General features: G+C 44.6%; 2 protein-coding genes across 2 annotated transcripts in view; one reads left to right on the forward strand and one right to left on the reverse strand.

The window, feature by feature from the left end:
• Nucleotides 1-391: 391 nt before the first annotated feature.
• Nucleotides 392-4,546, reverse strand: LOC103358619 (zinc-binding alcohol dehydrogenase domain-containing protein 2). Its single transcript, XM_008283650.1, has 2 exons — nt 3,982-4,546; nt 392-1,587 (listed from the first exon to the last, which is right to left on the reverse strand). Exons 1-2 carry the CDS (start codon nt 4,275-4,277, stop codon nt 657-659), a joined length of 1,227 nt encoding a protein of 408 aa, XP_008281872.1. The 5' UTR covers nt 4,278-4,546; the 3' UTR covers nt 392-656.
• A 191-nt stretch (nt 4,547-4,737) lies between these two features.
• LOC103358620 (teashirt homolog 1) overlaps nt 4,738-17,294 on the forward strand; it is a 35,235-nt gene continuing 22,678 nt past the window's right edge. Inside the window, exons 1-2 of the mRNA XM_008283651.1 lie at nt 4,738-5,734; nt 5,957-6,536. Of these exons, the coding sequence (XP_008281873.1) occupies nt 6,497-6,536 (40 nt within the window). The 5' untranslated portion in view covers nt 4,738-5,734; nt 5,957-6,496. The remainder of the gene's footprint in view (nt 5,735-5,956; nt 6,537-17,294) is intronic.

The following is a 17,294-nucleotide window of genomic DNA, read 5'->3' on the forward strand; positions in this document are numbered from 1 at the left end:
GTGAATGCCGTTTCTGTCAGCCACAAACAGGCAATGAAATGCCAAGCACACCTGGAGCAGCACTCACTTTTTGACAAGCACATACCAATGTAAGCCCCTATTAGAAAAACAATGAAGTCTATCATAAAACATTTATGGTAGATAAAGTGCCCGAGAGTGCCAAAAGCAAGCACATAATGGCAGCAGGTCTAAAATAATTTTAAAGGTGGACAGAAGGTGGGAGCACCAGATTAGGGGACGCCATAAAAATATTTTTATAGATGAAATATAGAGGCTTCTGTTTCTGAGTCTTAATCTGTACAATACTACTATTAATCCAGAGTTATTAGTTCATTTGAAATATTTTATAGTAAATTTATCGATGCAAACTTACAATAACTTAACAATCACGTACATAAAAATCTACTTTTATTGCACAGTTTCCAAAATATGATAGCAGAAAATAAAGTTTGCAAGTATGTAAGTTTATTTATTAAAGCATTATGTATATATTTAGCGTTGCTTTTATTAATTAGGCTGCATTAATCATCTTACAAAAATAGAGAACCTCACCTCTATTAAAACATGTTCAGTGAAGCCATTCAGTCTTCTGACTTAAACTTAACAATCAGCTACATTCAAGTATGATTTCTTTAGTGCATCAACAATGAGTTAAATCACAGCTTACTATTACTAACAGCCGGCGGTGCCACCTCCACCACCACTTTGCCCAGGTTTTTCCCAGCATACATGTAGTCCACAGCACGGAAAACCGACTCCAAGCCTACAAATCTCCCCTCCTGTGCCAAATCCCCACAATCCACCTCACACACTAACTTCCCTTTGGCAAACGCCTTCATCATGCTAGTCAGAGCCTCCCTGTAGTCACTCATGAAGTGGGGCAGGAAGAAACCCCGGACGCTGGCCGACTTCTGGAGCAGCTTGACCGGCAGCGTCCCCCCTCTGAAAGGTGGGATCCCCGACGCGCTCTGGTACCCGGAGATGAAGCCGATCACTATCAGCCGGCCTTTGGTAGCCAAACTGTTCACTGCAAGCTCTAAGACACTGCCTCCAACCGACTCATAGACCACGTCGATGCCTTTTGGGTACTCTTTCTTCAGCGTCTTCGCCAGGTCTTCTGCGGTGTAGTTGATTGGCCTGTCGCAGCCGATGGATTTAAGGAAGCCGGCTTTCTCATTGGATGAGCAGGTCCCAATTACATGGCACCCGGCCTGCTTGGCAAACTGCACGGCAAACTGTCCTGTTCCTCCTGCGGCCGCCGTGACCAGGACAGTCTCACCTTTTGCCAGGTCGCCCAGACGTTTCAAGGCGATGTAGGCCGTGGCTCCGCTGACCAGCAGGGTGAGGAACTCTGGCTTCACCGCAGGGACGGGGACAGTTTCCTTGGCTGGCACCACCGTGTACTCGGCGAACGCACCGCTTCCGAAGTAGGCCACGGTGTCCCCGACGGTGTAATGGGAGCTAGCGGTGAGGCCAAGGCCGACAACCTCGCCGATGCCCTCGAAACCTGCGTCGAAGGGAGGCTTCACGGAGGGGTCGTAACGGCCGGATGAATAATTGATATCAGAGGCGTTGATTCCCACATAGCTGCAACACAAACAGAGAAAAACAAGGAAAAAAATGCTGATTAAATGGTGAGAAAAGCAAAATGCAGACGTTCACTTCAGTAAACAATGGGCTTCATGTGGTCATTAGCTCAAATGCATATTTCTTGAAATCCTGTATGAAGGTCAAGACTTCATCTTCCTCCTCTAGACACATGTGCACACGGCACAAACGCTCCGGTTTGTTTTGGCAATGATTCCCTTTTTCTCTTGAAAAGAACAGTCCTGCACTGACAGGGAAAGGCTTGTATCACAAAACACATTGCATGATGTCATGATTCATTGTCTTCAGAGACACCCACAACAAAACTCCACTTTTTATAAAAAAAAAAATAAAAAAAATCTTAGATAGTTGCCTCTTGCCTCAACACGAAGACGGCTGTTTTCATCTTACTTTTGTAACATGTGGGAAACAAATATGTGAGAAAGGAATGTATAAATAAATCATTTACTGTCTTTTAGAGCGGCAACGCATGCTGTGCCTCATTACTATTACTGTGCATGTCACACATGTACTTTGAGCTGCTAGATAATGCTTCTGTGGTTTATAGATGGGTAACAATGATACAGCAAACCGCCTTGATTTGACTTCTTTATATCCTTCCTCACAGAGACGCATTATCTTATTATCAAAGGGTGCAACTATTTGGATGTACGCAACTAAAAAATACAGAGCCGTTTGAGTTCGAACAAACCGACACAAGCGGATATTTGTGACAAGAAAGTGCGTTTAAAACCTGAACCTTTGAAAAACTTGTGATCACATTCGCAGAGACGACGTTGTGTAAAATGACAATATCAACGACAACATCAGCAGCACAAGCAGATAATATGATAACACTGGTGTGTGATATGGTGTGCCGACAAATGCTACACTTAAAAAAATGTACGCTAAATGAGGTGTTAAGGTTTCAAGGCCTGCAGTTTTGAATTATGTCAAAACTCACAACCAAATGTATGCAAATGATTTCTTTTGGGGTACATTTTTTAGAGGAAAAAAAATCCATAAATAAATAAAACCAAATGGAAAATTTCATGCCAAACTCGTCTGGTGGTTCGGTTGGAAAGAAAAAAAAAATAACATAAAAAGGCACATCACACAATCTGATGCCACCTCTGTCTTTCAAGTGCACGTCATGTATTACATTAATTTGCACACTTGGATCTACTGTGATGATGAAGAAGAGCACTCGGGACTCTTGCCACTGAAACACTTCCTATAGGAAGAAAAAAAGATCTGCTGCAGTCCACATGTAAAACAATCATTTCAAATATGTTTCATTTCACTGCAGACTTGCTCCTTTTCATCCAACACTTCTAGATTTTATCATTCCTAACACTTGCAAGATTAGGTTGCAAATGATGTCCTTAAACAGAATATATTTATTCCCCCTGTTAGTTAAATAACATTCCTCAGCTCTCCTGACTGCCACTGATCCAGACAAGCAGACGGTCAAAGGTCTTAGTTCACAAGCAGCTGATCACTGCCTTACAAGCCCATAAGATCGGACTGCAGCGTGTTCTACACTCGCTCTGCATTTTATTGGCAGTAAATACCACAATAAACCCTGAGATGCATTTGAGCATTTAATATTTAAAACCCCACATCAGGCAAACCTACAGCCAGTGATGTGGTGGTAAATCAAAAAAAAAAAAAAGAAGTGGGGTTGAGATATCACCTCCAGCTGGAATCCAAAAATACAAACCCAGCTATTTAACCAAAAAAAAAAAAGGGAGAATTTACCCACGTCTTCTCCTGTTTAGGTTAGTAAATGTTTAGTTTATCGCCACGTTTCTATTCATCAGGCTGCAGGAGGTGTGTAGATCTGACTTCTGAATACACTACTGGCTGCTCCTGCTGCTGCTGCTGCTGCTGCTGTGAATGATGCTGCAATTCCAGCGCCATGTAACACTGCATCTCTTTCTCCATCATCTCCATCTCTGGATGCCAGTCTGAGCCCCCCCATGACTTTCTGTTTGCAGGTTGGTGACGTAGAGAGACAGGAGGACAGAGAGAGAGAGAGAGAGAGGGAGAGGGAGAGGGTGAGAGAGGGAGGGAGAGAAAGAGGGAGAGAGAGAGAGAGAGATGCCGAGATGGATTGATAGACAAATGCAGAGAGGGCGGAACTTGGAATTACAGTACAGCGCTTATTCCTCACATATTTTGCCATCTTGTGATGATGATGATGATCGCAGGTGCTGGACAAGGGTAAACCGAGGTAAGCTGAGAACCTTTTTACAACTTCTCAACAATATAGTGGTAGGATCGACGTCAAATAACGAGCCACGGATGTTCTCACAACAACACGTTTCGGGGGGGTCACACTATTCCGAAATTTCCAAAGAAAAAACAAAAAACAAAACAACAACAACTTACCGATTTCTGATGAGCAAGTCCGCGTCTCCCGGTGTCGGAACGGCCACGGTTTGCGCGGAAACGGCCTCTCGGAAATTGGGACTGAGCTTGGTTACGACCAGCTTTTTCATGCTGCTCGGTATGGAGGATCCTTTAAAATCCATGAAGTGCGCCGAGTAGGACAGATCTACGATGAAGCGCCTCGCAGCCGCATGAACTCCTGAAAGTGCGTCGGTGCCTCTGCGCCCCCCGCCGATCACCGAGATCGCTCTCCTGCCGTTCCTCCCCAGCAGCGGCAACAGCAACGGGCAGGACATGGCTCCGAAATGTGACAAAGTTCACGGGCAACTTGACGTGTGTTTACGGCAGTAATAAGCCCGACTGCCATTAGCCTGCGCTGTAGGCTCTTCTCCCTCCTCTGCGCGGCGGTGCAGGCCGGGGCCGGGCGCAGCGGAGCCGGACGCTTTTTCAAAAAAAACACACGATATGTAAAAAAGCGAAAAACACGACGTTTGGTAAGTGAAAAACAAACAAGCGCGGATTTTTTTTAAAGCATTAAAACGTTGCACTGGTGCAGCCTGGTTTAAAAAAAAAAAAAAAAAAAGAAGCACAGCAGCGCCCCAGACTTGTCGTCGGAGTCCCTCCCCTTCCCGGACACAACACTCACTTCCTAGTAAGGTGAAACAAATCAATCCTCATCTCCTAACATATCCTCAACCGTTTTACTCCCACGAAAACAACACCAACCCTCCGGATCTTTTTTTTTTTCTTCTCTTCCCTCTAACATCTACAAATACAATCCACAAGGCTGCAAATGCGTAAATTCGCCTTTTTTTGTGTGGGGGAAAAAAATAGATATTTGGTGTGAGCTGTTGCGGAGACGTGTTTGTTCCCACACATACACCTGTAACCGAAAGTCTGCGATTTGAGAAAGTGTGTGCATTGCGTTTTGCTTATGTGTTGTCATTTTGTTGTCATTTGATTGTCATTTTTTCTGCAAAATCACGCACCGCTGGACCTTATTGGACTGTTGTCCCACCCTCAGTGGGAGTCGGGACTCCAACTCGTGCCTTGTCACCGCTATAGGAAGCTAAATATGAAAGCCAAGTAACAGCCTTAAAGCTGAACTTGTCTTGTACTTGTTGTAGTTGGCGACACATGTGCGTATAAGTTTGGATTTAGTTGATCTCCCGGTAAGTTCCGAGAGGATTCTGTCCCCTTTTTGTCGGAGGTTTGGGATTTTTTAAAGCAAAGGGACAAGGAGAGAGAGAGAGAGAGAGAGGGAGAGAGAGAGAGAGAGAGGGGGGAGAAAACAAGACAATTAAAAAGATTGACAGGTAGGCTCCTCTGTCAGGGGTGACGCTTGTGGAGAGGGGAGGAGTAAAAATGTAGCAGGAAAAGCCACTCGATGCGTCTGTCTATCAGTTGAGACTGTCTGAAACAGCTTCTGGATCCACCGCGTTTCCATTTTTTCTTTTTTGAGAGACCTCGGATCAGTCCCTGGAGTTTTCCCCCCTGTATTTTTTTTCTTTCTTTCTTCTTCTTTTTTTTTTTTTTTCTAAAGAGACAAATATTTAGTCCATGTCGATCTGATCTGTTGTTTGGCGAAGCTTGGATGCGCCTGCGTCTTGTTTGTTTCCCCTCTCTCTCAAGTGATCTCCTCTCCACCGCATCAACCACCCCTCTTTCCCAAAAAAAAAAAAAAAAAAAACACGACTCTGTCCAAAGATGCGATGAGATGAGCGGTGGAAATCAGTCTCACGACTCCTAAAACGTAAGTAAGAGAGAAAAGCCTGCGCGTCCCATTTATTTTTTTATTTTTTATTTTTTTTCAATGGGAGAGAAAGAGGGCAGGAGGGGAGGGAGGAAAAAAAAGTCTCCGCCGGACTGGTGAGGCTGGATCCGGGCTGAGGTGGCGTGGTGGTGACGGGATTGACATTAACTCATCTAATGCCTGTCTATCTGTTCTCTCCTGTCCCCCTCTTCTCTCTTTCAGGTCTCTGGCAACAGAAGAGAAGGGAACGCAAGGATACATTACTTATCAGAGGTGTGTGGTGCGCTCACACGGGACTTATTTGTTTGGTTACCGCCAGAAATTATTTATTTTTTAGTTTTGGCGTGCGTAAAAGGCGCAACAAACTATCTTCCCCCTCCAAAACAGCACTGGAGATTAGGGGGGGATTTTTTTTTTTTCCAGAGGGAGTGAACTGAAAACTTGGGTTTCAAGGTGCTGGTTTAGCCTCTGCTTCTTCTTCTTTTTTAAAAACCCTGCCATGAGAGAGATGAAGGAAGATGATTTTTAATGGACATGGAGGTGTCTGGAGCCGGCCGAGTCCCTTCGTAATTTTTGCTTTCGCTGAAGCCGATCCAGCTATTAAACCCAAAAAACAGCATCCAGTTTGAAAAAGAAGCGTGACATTTTTCAGCTCCGAGATCCCACCACCCTGCCCCGAAAACGGGATGATTTTTCCGAACTGATAGACTTGATTTGTCTGTAATTCCTGCATGAGAAGCACCGTGGAACGTGACGGTCACTATGCCGAGGAGAAAGCAGCAAGAGCCGCGGCGATCAGCAGGTATAACCCGCCCCTCCATTCTCACCATTCCCCATCACAGTAACCAAGTAGTAGTTTTTAATTTACATTTTCCAAGTGCCAAAATGAAAGTATCTCCTTCCTCATCACAAATCCTCACTTTGTGCGGCATGCTGCGATTTATTTTGAACAACTCTGCTTCAATTATTTTTGTTGTGTTATCAACTCAGCGAGCAAACTCACCCCTGACACACAGTTATGTTTTAAAATGTATCTAATTGCGCAAATGACGCACGTATCTGCGCAATGCCACTTTTAGTTTTTTCCTCCTTTTTTTTGGTAATATCCTCCTTTGCCAGGAAAGTTCTATTAAGAATGGTGAGATAAACTAAATGGCATGTTATGGGGGATAAAAGGGAGTTTTTGAGGTTCAAGAGTGAGTAATGATGAATAATTGACTGGGAAAGAAGGGGGGAGAAAACTGGTGAGAGCCGGTTTTTTCCCTTTCTTTCTATTTTATTAGAGGATTGCCATCCTTGATTTGATGCGTGATTGATCGCCTGTCATGTGGCAGTCTTTGATCTATTCATCCCTGATAAACATCAATAAATCCTTCCATGAAGACAAGCATGCTTCTGGTAAGGTTTATCCACTCAAACACACAAACCCTCCTGTTGTTTCAACCAGGAGCTGGAAAGCAAAAAAAAAAAAAAAAAAGCAACAACAACAAAAAAAAGTTGTGAATTAAGATGGAAATTCACCTCATTTATTCTGATGTGCATGTACTAACAGCAGATGAAAGGGACAGCGTGTATGTTGAATGGATCTTAGGATAAAATCAACCCAAACACTCCTTTTAAAAAAATAATCAGGTGTTTGAATCCTCTTGTAATCCTTTTCAAAAAAATTTTTTTGCTCTTAGAGAAGTTTTTTTTTTTTGCTTGTTCCCATCCAAATTCATCCCACATTCTCTGTAGGAATCAGTCCAGTATTGAAATCAATATCCAGTGCTGGAGGGGAGCATGATATTTGCAATGTGACCAACTGATAAAACCAGGTGTTGGCAGAGGACCGACAAGGTTGACTTCTAGTGGTTTGGATTTGGACTCCCCCTTTTTCCTCTCGTCTCCCTGCAGCCTTTAAACAAATGTAAATGAGTGACAGGGGTTTCTACCTCTGTGCTAATGAGGCCGAGCCTTTGAAGTTAGGCATTAACAACTGGAGTGAACAAAAGACAGTTACAGAATTTTAAAGAGATTTTGAAATATGAGGTGCAAAGCGGGTCGAACAGGAGGTTCCAGCCGACGAAGACTTTGAACTCAGCAGGTTTTTTATCATTTTAAGCAGGGGAGCTGGTGGTGATGGTGGTGGTGGTGGTGGTGATGAGGACGAGGAGGAGGAGGATTAGTGTAGGACGGAGAACATTCAACCGGTGCTCGCTGTTAACTTCTCTCTTTCTCCTTTTGCCTTTCTAGCAAAAAGCAGTGTGCACATGATTTCTGGCCCACACTCTGAAAGCGAGGATTCAGATTTAGATATCGAGCCTCACTGTACTTTTCTGACTGACTCTGTGTGTGTGTGTGTGTGTGTGTGTGTGTGTGTGTGTGTGTGTGTGTGAGTGAGAGTGAAAGAGTTGCTGCTGTTGTTTTGGCGAAATATCCCTCTGGAAAAGGTCGGCCACGATGGGAGCGCAGTGACTCCCCTTAGGTTTCTGCATGTAGATGGAGGCATGAAAAACATGACATCGGTGTGACCCCTCCCTTTCCCTCCCCTCCCTCACCACACACACACACACACACACACACACAAACCATTGATCCATTACACTGTCCACTGAGTGCCATGCTCATCATGACTTGTAATGGTCAATCGCAGCTTGGCAAACGAGATGTTTTCCATTCTTCCATGAACATGACGGTCGGTCAGAGATAACGCGCTCCACTCCACGCTGCCACCAGCAAATAAATAACACATAATCACACACACACACACACTCACACTCACACTCACACACACACACTGGGCTAGCCTGATGCTCCACTGGGAGCTGGTACTGACCTGTGGCTCCCTCCCTGTGCTGCTGTTCAAAGAGGAAATTGCTCATACTGGGACTGAGCATGGAAATCAAAACTTAGATAATTAAAATAACAGACTTGCCTGGACAGGTTTCTTTTTATTTCCCACCTTGCACCTCTTTTTTTTTTTGAGGATATTATTTAGTGTATTGTGTTTTATTTTAGGGTTTTCAAGGCCAAAGCTGGCACAAGAATGTCCTGCAACGCCAGGATTAGCGACAATTGTAATTGTGAATCAGTCGTGCAAATTTTACAGTTGAATTTCTTACAATGTAAACTCCTCAGGCAGAAAGCACAATTTTTGAATTGCTTGTCCTCTCCGAATTTAAAAAATGCATTCACGTATTTATTTAGTTTCTTTTAAATATTGCAGTTCCCAAGACAAATGTGCTTTTGAAACGATAATTATTTTTTCAAATCAGTCATTGAACATTTCTGCAGTATTATTTGAGGTATTATTTTCAAGTGTGTGTGCGTGTGTGTGTGTGTCTGTGGTGTTCAGATGACACATAAAACGAGAGCGAATTTACTGCAGATGAAACAAACGCAGCCCTCATTACATAATTGTCTTTTTAATCGTTTATATCAGGTTATTCATGTATAGGAATCCAACAGGAAGGGGCCGAGCTGGAAAGAAACTTTGTGCATCAGCAAGTTTGTGGATGTTTCTACATTATGTATTTGCACACAGATGCTCCTGTGAGACTTGCAGTCTCACTTCATCACTAGATGACTTGATTTAAAGTTGATGAGGACAGGAGAGAAGGTAGAAACAAGTGAAAAAACGACAGAAAGGAAGTGGTGCCGCCTTTTATCCAAAGTAGGCATGGGTAGACTAACAGGAGGAGGAAGAGCAGATAAGATAGTCACGCTTATTTCTGCGGAGTGCGATGGGTAATTATAAGAAAGACGATGTGTGTGTGTGTGTGTGTGTGTGTGTGTGTGTGTAGGGGAAGGAGTGGTGGTGGTGGTGGGGGTAAGGTTGCTTCCCGTTGGCTTCATTAGAGAGAGCCCTAATTATCTGTGGAGCTGATGGATTTGTGACAGGCCCTAACGATTAATGCTGACAAATTCAGTAAGGTGTCAAGTCCGCAGCTGCCTTGATGTAATCAAGTTGATATTATACAGTCCCCATAGCCCCTAGTGCAGCACCAACTCAATTTGCCTGTGCAGGTGACAAATGGACTTTGCTACCTGACTAATCACGTCAGGAGACAATGCCAGTTAATGACCTCAGTAAGCCCCCACCCCCACCACTCTTATAACCTTGTAATAAGCAATCCAGACCAGCCACAGCACATCGCAACCCCTTCCCTCTGTTCTCTGTTAATTTTTTCTGCCCGTCTCGTGTGTTTCGTTTGAATCCTCTCACTTGCAAGCGGCTCGTTTTAGTGTCGAAACAGCAGCGCGTGTTCTTAAAGTTTCCTTCTTGATTTTGGGCTGGAATGTTAAGGGGTGGAAATTTTTCAACTGTTGCGAGAGATTTATTTATTTTTGTATTAATGACAAGGCTCAGGCCTGCTCTAACCGCTTGATATATCAGCACTCCAAAGTAATCCCAGGGACCATTTTTAAAATCTAGACACTCTGTTGAAGTTTTTACACTTTTGCGTGTGTTGCAGCCCCCGCTAGTAAATCACCACCACATCATAACACGGTCTCCACGTACTTTGGCTCAATGTCCTCCCAGCTCCGGTGCTGTAGCCGCCTCGCTGAAGGCCTCCAGTTTATTCCGAGCTGGAGAATCACAGTGCCCAGGGATTAATGATTTTGCATGCCCGGGGTAGCTAAGATTACACAGCGACCTTTGTGCTCTTACTTGACGATGCTGTTATGTGATATTCTCCCCCTCGAAATAATCAGCATGCTGAGATTTATGTGCCCCCCACCCTTCTGTCTACACCAGCGTCCTGAGGAATACAGCAGTGCATAGCCTCTAGGTGTGTGTGTGTGTGTGTGTGTGTGTGTGTGTGTGTGTGTGGTTGATTTTTTTTTTTTTTACTTTTAATGTGGCCGGATTTGAATAACACCCTTCTTCCTGAGAATTAGAACAGTCTTGTTTTGATGAAAAGTTGATTTTCAGCAAAGGAACCAGTGTGTTTGGCCTGAAAGTTGGAGCGGCTTATAACTTCCGATGGCTTAAAGGCTCCACAGCTTCTGAGAAATGAGAAGTTTATGTTAGAATTTGATGGTGGGGAGAAAAAAAAAAAACGCGTGTGTATGTTTGTCCGAGTGTGTAAAAAGAAAGAAGGGGAAAGAGACGAGACGAGTGTGTGTGTGTTCGTAGCTTCGCACTGACCGGTGTTAGTTTTCCTGGAATGAATAACTCGAACGAGTGTAACGGTAACCACGCCATGTTAGTCATCCTCTTTAGCGTGGCCTGCTGCCTTCAGATCCCCTCTCTGTTGCCCCCCCTCCTCCCCAGAGGAGCAGGAAAACAACCTCGAACAGCAGCGCCACATGTTTCTGGCTTCATACTGTCATATCTTTGCGCTATTCCCAATCAAAAGGAGCGATATCAGACAGAGCAGGAACACATATTGATCCACCGCAGCTTGTTTTATTTTCCAACGCTTCGCTTCTTGTACTGTATGTTTCCTGGGTGTTCCCTTTAGCTCGCGCGCGCGCGTGTGTGTGTGTGTTTAGCGGTCGGACTCAGCTAGAGGTTACGCTAATTGGAGTGGCGGTGTCGTTAGCAGGTGGCATCGATCGACCTTGTCGATAGCCACTTTTGCTCCTGCGCCACCCTCCGAAACTAATAGTTAAATTTACATCTGGGATTTGAGCCAGTCAGAGGTCAAACATGCTCAGCTCGCTCTTCTAATGCCTCAAGTCACCACAAGTGCCCCTGGTGTTTGTGTCTGCGTGTGTGTTGTGTTGGTTTCTTGCATGCATTAGTTGCGTTTGTTCTCGCTGTAATTCTTTTTCACAATTAACATTAGCGGTTTCAGTATCAACAGGTTTTTAAAGAAGTATTATCAGTGAGTAACTAATAATCAAATGGAAGATATTCGCAAGGTTAAAGCAGCATATGCTAAACTTCACTGTTGACATGGATAGGAACATATTTCACACCACAGCACTAATGCCCCTCCTTGTCTTTTTCTCTTTCTGATTCTTTTCGGGGCATTCTCAACAAAAGCTGCCCTCGGGGCACGCTGCTACCATCACTAGCAGTGTGTTGCCCTCGCTGCACTTTAAACACACACACACACACACATACACACTGTCAACCATAAACACAGACAGTCAGACAGACAGACACACACACACCTACACCTAATGCTTAAGTGCAGCCAGCATGTCTCTGTGGGAGGTCATAATGGAGGTGGCTTAGTATGATGGGAAATCATATCATTAAAGCAGCCAGATGTGCTTTGTTGCCTGCCTTGCAGCACATAAAAACAGCAGCAAGTCATGGGATCCAAAAACGAGAAGAAAAAAAAAAATCCAAGTCTGAGAAAATCAAGTCTGAAACAGATAGAAAGCAGCCCTCTGGGACTGGGCTGACAAGCAGTCTTACTCCTGACTGCCATAGAAAAACAATTTCCCCCCAAATAAAGAGTTTTTGTTCTCATTTTTCAATGTTGCGGCAGCATAACAAACTCACTTTTTTTTTCTAAACTTTTGTAAAATACAGATAAGACTCAAAGCTTTGATAAACAGCTTGCTATCGCTGCTATTAGCTCGCTGTTAAATGTGCTTAATTACTGTGTAATATTTGTGTTGTGCTGAGTAATTACATTTTGTTAAGGGTTCACAGTAGGGATGTGAGGCTTAAGAGCTCATTAATGAAAAACTGTTGATATGTTGTGTTTTCTGTTTTTTTTTTTTCTTTCTCCCCCCTTCTCTGGCACATAATTTGAGACATGAGGAAGATAAGAGGGGAAGCGTTCAAGAGAAGTAGTCATGCAACATTTAGGGCGCAAAAATTGACATCTCAAATTTTCTTAAGTAAAGTATTACATTTGCCGAGGGTAAATTTGCTCTCTTGATCAGTGCCGTGCCTCCTCGAGAGGCTATGGGAAAGTCTGCTAGAGCCAAATTTAACATGTTACTACTATCAATAAAAGATGAGCAATTACAGAATATTTTGTCTAATAAGTATTTGAATTCCTCGGCGCAGGAAAAAAAAAAAAAAAAAAAAAAAAAACATGTAGCTTACCCACTCATTACATCAGTTAGCAAGGGGGAGTGAGAGGCAGCTCTTTGATGCCAACAAACAAACAAGACAAACGAGATGGGCCCACTACAGAAGAGCAAAAGCCCTATCCAGGGACACCCAACCCCTGCACACTCCTCCCTTCCCTCCGTCTCTTCTCCCTCTATGTCTCTCTCTTCTCTCTCTCTCTCTCCGTCTCTTTTACGTACCTCTCATCTCTCCTCTCATTTTCGCGGCGCTCCCTCTCCCTTTATTTCTTGCTCTTTTCCCTTCTCCAGCATGTTTCTCATCTCATATCTCCCTCTCTCTTCTGGATAAATACTCAGTTTTTTTTTCTTCTTCTGCCATTTAGAAGCAAAGAGAAAAAGAGAGAGATGTGGTGGAGGAGGGTGGGGGTAAAAAAAAAAGATGGGGATGATTTTTTTTTTATTTTTAAACTGCTCGTTTTTTTTTTCCCCTTGTTGCTGGTACCTCATCAGACAAAGTTAGGTGGAGATTGCTTGGAGGAATGAAAAGCTGAGAAGGAAACAAACGAGGGAGGAGGGAGTGAAAGAGTTTAACTGTGCATTCTTGATTTTTTTTTTTCTCTTTTCTGAGGCTGTTTTCTTACCAAATACTGATCATCTCAACGTGGTTTGAATACAGTGTAACAAAATAGGCCCGTTTTCTTCGCTCCAGTAATTGAACAGAGATGGGAAGAATGGATGCTTGAGGATGGCAGTGGGCACCGATGTTTAGCACCAACAGAAGCTTAAAAAAAATCAAAATAAAAAGGTGGCATTTGTGGGTTGGGGTCCAAGGGATGAGGAGGGGGCGGTGGGATGAAATCTGCGTGTGCGGGGAGGTGGCGGAGGGGGTGGGCAGCTTTTAGGATGGGCATTAAAGCTGACAGATGATCGGGACGATGGACAAATTCTCCCGCAACAGCTGTGACTGCCGCCATTATCCTGACAGGTGTCAATTAAGAATTACTGCCTGGCCGGTCGAAAAGCCCCTCCCGATTCACCCACACGTCCCTCCATCCCTACAACGCTCCCCTCCAACCTCACCCGCCCAACTCCCACCCCCTTGTCCAGCTGTCGGCGTGTGAGAGAAATAACACTTTACCCTTGTCAGTGTTGTCACAGGCCCTGCAGCCCCGGTTCTCTCTCCTCCCCGCTTTGGAAACGGCAGCCAGCGGCAGACTCCGGGCTGATCAATAGCTCGCCGTTTTAGCGATCATGGCAACGTGTTTAGAGGTTCGGAGAGTTTCGGTGTTTGCCCACGTTTAACAGCTACAAACTCCTGATTGTAGCTAAAGGGAGCAGATATTACCAGAAAGATGCTCTGTCTTGTATCAGGTTGTTGTTGCATTTAAAATACAAAGCCTTAGATCAGGCCGCTTTATGGTGGCACCCGCATTTCATCGCCTGGTGTGTGTTTGGGTGCGTTTGCACAGAGCGTGTGTTGCGTTCACCTCGGCTGCAGACTAACCTAGATGCTGGTTCTCTTGATCCGCTGTTACTCACCCCGTTGGCTAACACAGGGCGGCTTTTATTCCACATTGTAAAGTGGGGAGTTGAGGTCAATGAGTGAGAAAATGAACAGTTGCCATTGCCCATCTTGAAGGCTCCCTTCCAGTAAACCCGCTGGCTGAGAAACACATTTTGGGGTCGACAGGCTTCTGGCTTTCGAGCGAAGAAACCGGAAATTTAAGCGGCGTGTGTTCTCCGTTTGCCATATTTTCTCAATTTTTAAGGGTTTAAATCAGTGCAGTGGCATGTAGTTCAATTTCCCTTTAATTGTTTCAGCGTAATAGAAAGCATTACGTGTACGAGGCGAGGACTCAGGCAGCCAAGTGGTGACGGCGTGAGTAATAAAGAGGGAAACAAAGGGAAATAAAGTTTAGCGCTACATTTTCTGCTAAATACCGTTATTTCTAATCACGCATTGTGTAATTCGCCGTTAGATGCATGTGCGTTCAGTGAATTTTGAAAGTTATAATGCGTTCCTGAATGGCGCTGTTGACACTGTGTAGTTATAACTTGGCTTCTGTAATAAATGCAGTTTTCGGTGTCAGTGCAGAATAAACATGAGACGCTTCAATCGGTTGAAGGAGGAAGCAAAAACAGCAACGCGAAAAAGCAACATGAGAGTGAGTGCAGAAGGCTCCCCAGGAATACACAGATGGATTTGCATGTTCACTTGGGAGTTACAGTTTTGGATTTCCTCCCTAGAAATCATTTGCCACAGAAAATAACCGGGGAAGATAATATCAGTGTTATTTCGCTACTCCTGCTTTATTTGCATATCTCTTGTTTTAAATAAGGCAACCCCTCGCAGTGAAATTCGGTTTGTTTTCCTGAGCTTACAGTCTGCATCACCTCTTTCTCTTTTCCCCATCATCACAAACCCAACATCTCTCTCTCTCTCACCTCCTTTCTCTCTCTCTCTCTCTCTCTTTTTTTTTTATTTCGTTCTTTCTTCGGGCCCGCCGCCTCTCTTCTGTCTCACACTGGCACTAGACTGCTCTGAGCGATTATCAAACCTGAGAATATTTTCCATCCCCATGCAAATCACCCCACCATGCTCTCTTATCGTTCCTGCTTTGCCCCTCCCCGACCACCCCGATCCCCCTCTTCCACCCCAAACGCTTGTGTGTAATCAAAGTAAACGGCAGCTAAAGCTAAAAGGGAAACGCTCTTTGTGGAGATGGATGGAGGGATTAAATATTAACCGGATGCGGCTGACTTAAGGCAAGTGTTTTACATAGCTGCTCCCGCCATGGATGCCGCACATTGATCCCCTTCGCCCTGGCGCCTTTTTTTTTTTTTTTTACTTGTTTGGCTGCCTGCCGTTAATTTTTCACCATCATCTCACTGGCCGAGCCTTTGGAACAGAGAGGCCAATGAATGGTTCAGCCATCTACCCCCTCCCCTCCACCTCCACCCGCCCCACCCCCACATTGTGCTTTTAACAGGGGCAGGTGAGATGGATGATAGCAATTTGAAATTTTGTTTGTGCGTGTGATCATGGAGATTGTTTTTCGGTATTACCATGGTGTAACAATTCCGGTGATTAATTGAGGCGACTGCTTGGAGGAGTCGCGGTGGTGGTGGTGGCGGCGGCGGCCGGGGGGGAGAGAAACAGGAGGTTGCAAGTTCTCCACCTTCCTCCGCTCTTGATTCGTGAATGTGGCGTTTTATCAGCTGACCTTGGAGTTCCAAATCGCCGCCTTCTTCTGCGCACATGCAACTCCCGAGATCCTGCGTCCGCACACTGGCCCTCTTGTCGTGTGGCGTCCCTCGTTTCCTCGCCCCCTTTCTTCCTCTCCTCCAGCTGTGATTAGAGAAGAAAAGTCAAACCGCTCCAACCAAAAAGTTTGTGCAGAAAAGGAGACTAAACAAAAACAAAATGGCCACAGTGGCTACACTATTCGCGTGGAAGGACATCAGTGGTAGGAATGTTCTTGCAGGAGGCGGCGGTGCTGTGTGTTTTCAATGTGTTTGTTGTCTACATGTGTATAGCAATATCCTGTGGGTCACAGAGGCAGCTTGTTAACAGAGGGAGGGGCTAATACCAGCATCCCATCTCCTTCTCCAACCACACACTCATGTGCAAAGTTGTTGCACTGGTGCCGTTGACAGCATTGTGAAGGCCCGCTGGCATTTATAAATGCGTCGGCCCCGCAGCAGAGGTACTCCCCCCTGCACACATGCACCCCCCACCCCAGCCAGAGTGCACATCTGACGGGGTCGAAGGCAGGTCGCGACCCCCAGGTGGCCACAGTCCGGACCGTGCAGGTTCTTGTTTGCTCTTTTTTCCCCCCCGTTCTCTGGTTCAGTTTCTGTCTTCGGCAGCTGACTTTACATTCTATTTAAGTTCAAACAGATATGAGCCTTTTGCGGTGGATATTAATGTTTCGCTGCTGGAAGCTGCAGATAGCTGATATTTATAATGCTGCATGGTATTAATTTGACAATTTCCATGCCACCAAAAATTCCAAATATTTAGTGTTTCAACCAGAATTACACGATATTAAAATGCTCTAAGCCAATAAGCCAATAATAATAGCAATGATAATAATACTAACACTAAAAATATTGTTGCCTAGTTGTGTAATCCAATCAGAACGCTGCATTAAATTAAATGCACTTACCTTTCATAACATCGTAGTGTTTAATTTCACAATAAACGTGATGATGAAACGTACACACCACACTGTAATACATGATAAATACCAGTTAATGCACTAATATGTCTGACCCTCCTCTTTCTTCTCCTCCGTCGTCTCCTGGAGCCTCACCAACTTCTCCTTCCTTTTCATCCTGTTTTCTTCTCCCTGTCTTACTGTGTCTCTTGCTCTTTTGCTCTCCTTTAGTCAAAGTAGCCCTGGTCCCCATAGCAACACATAGTGAACTCTTACTCATTAGTGTGTATTGCACTGTGCTGAATGGCCTGAATCCTGCTTCCCCCATTCCTGTGATTTCTTACCAACACAACCATCACCTCATCATGGTTTTTTACCTGACTGCACTGAGTAACCGCCGGTGAATATATTTGAACATTTGCTAGACTCCAAAT

This window comes from Stegastes partitus, unplaced genomic scaffold, assembly GCF_000690725.1.
Source record: "Stegastes partitus isolate 25-593 unplaced genomic scaffold, Stegastes_partitus-1.0.2 Scaffold322, whole genome shotgun sequence".
Lineage (NCBI taxonomy): Eukaryota > Metazoa > Chordata > Actinopteri > Pomacentridae > Stegastes > Stegastes partitus.

Coding starts and splice junctions, on each gene's coding strand:
- LOC103358619 (XM_008283650.1), bottom strand. CDS start 4,277: ATGTCCTGCCCGTTGCTGTTGCCGCTGCTGGGGAGGAACGGCAGGAGA. Junction 1,588..3,981: donor GACTTGCTCATCAGAAATCG/GTAAGTTGTTGT, acceptor TTTGTGTTGCAG/CTATGTGGGAATCAACGCCT.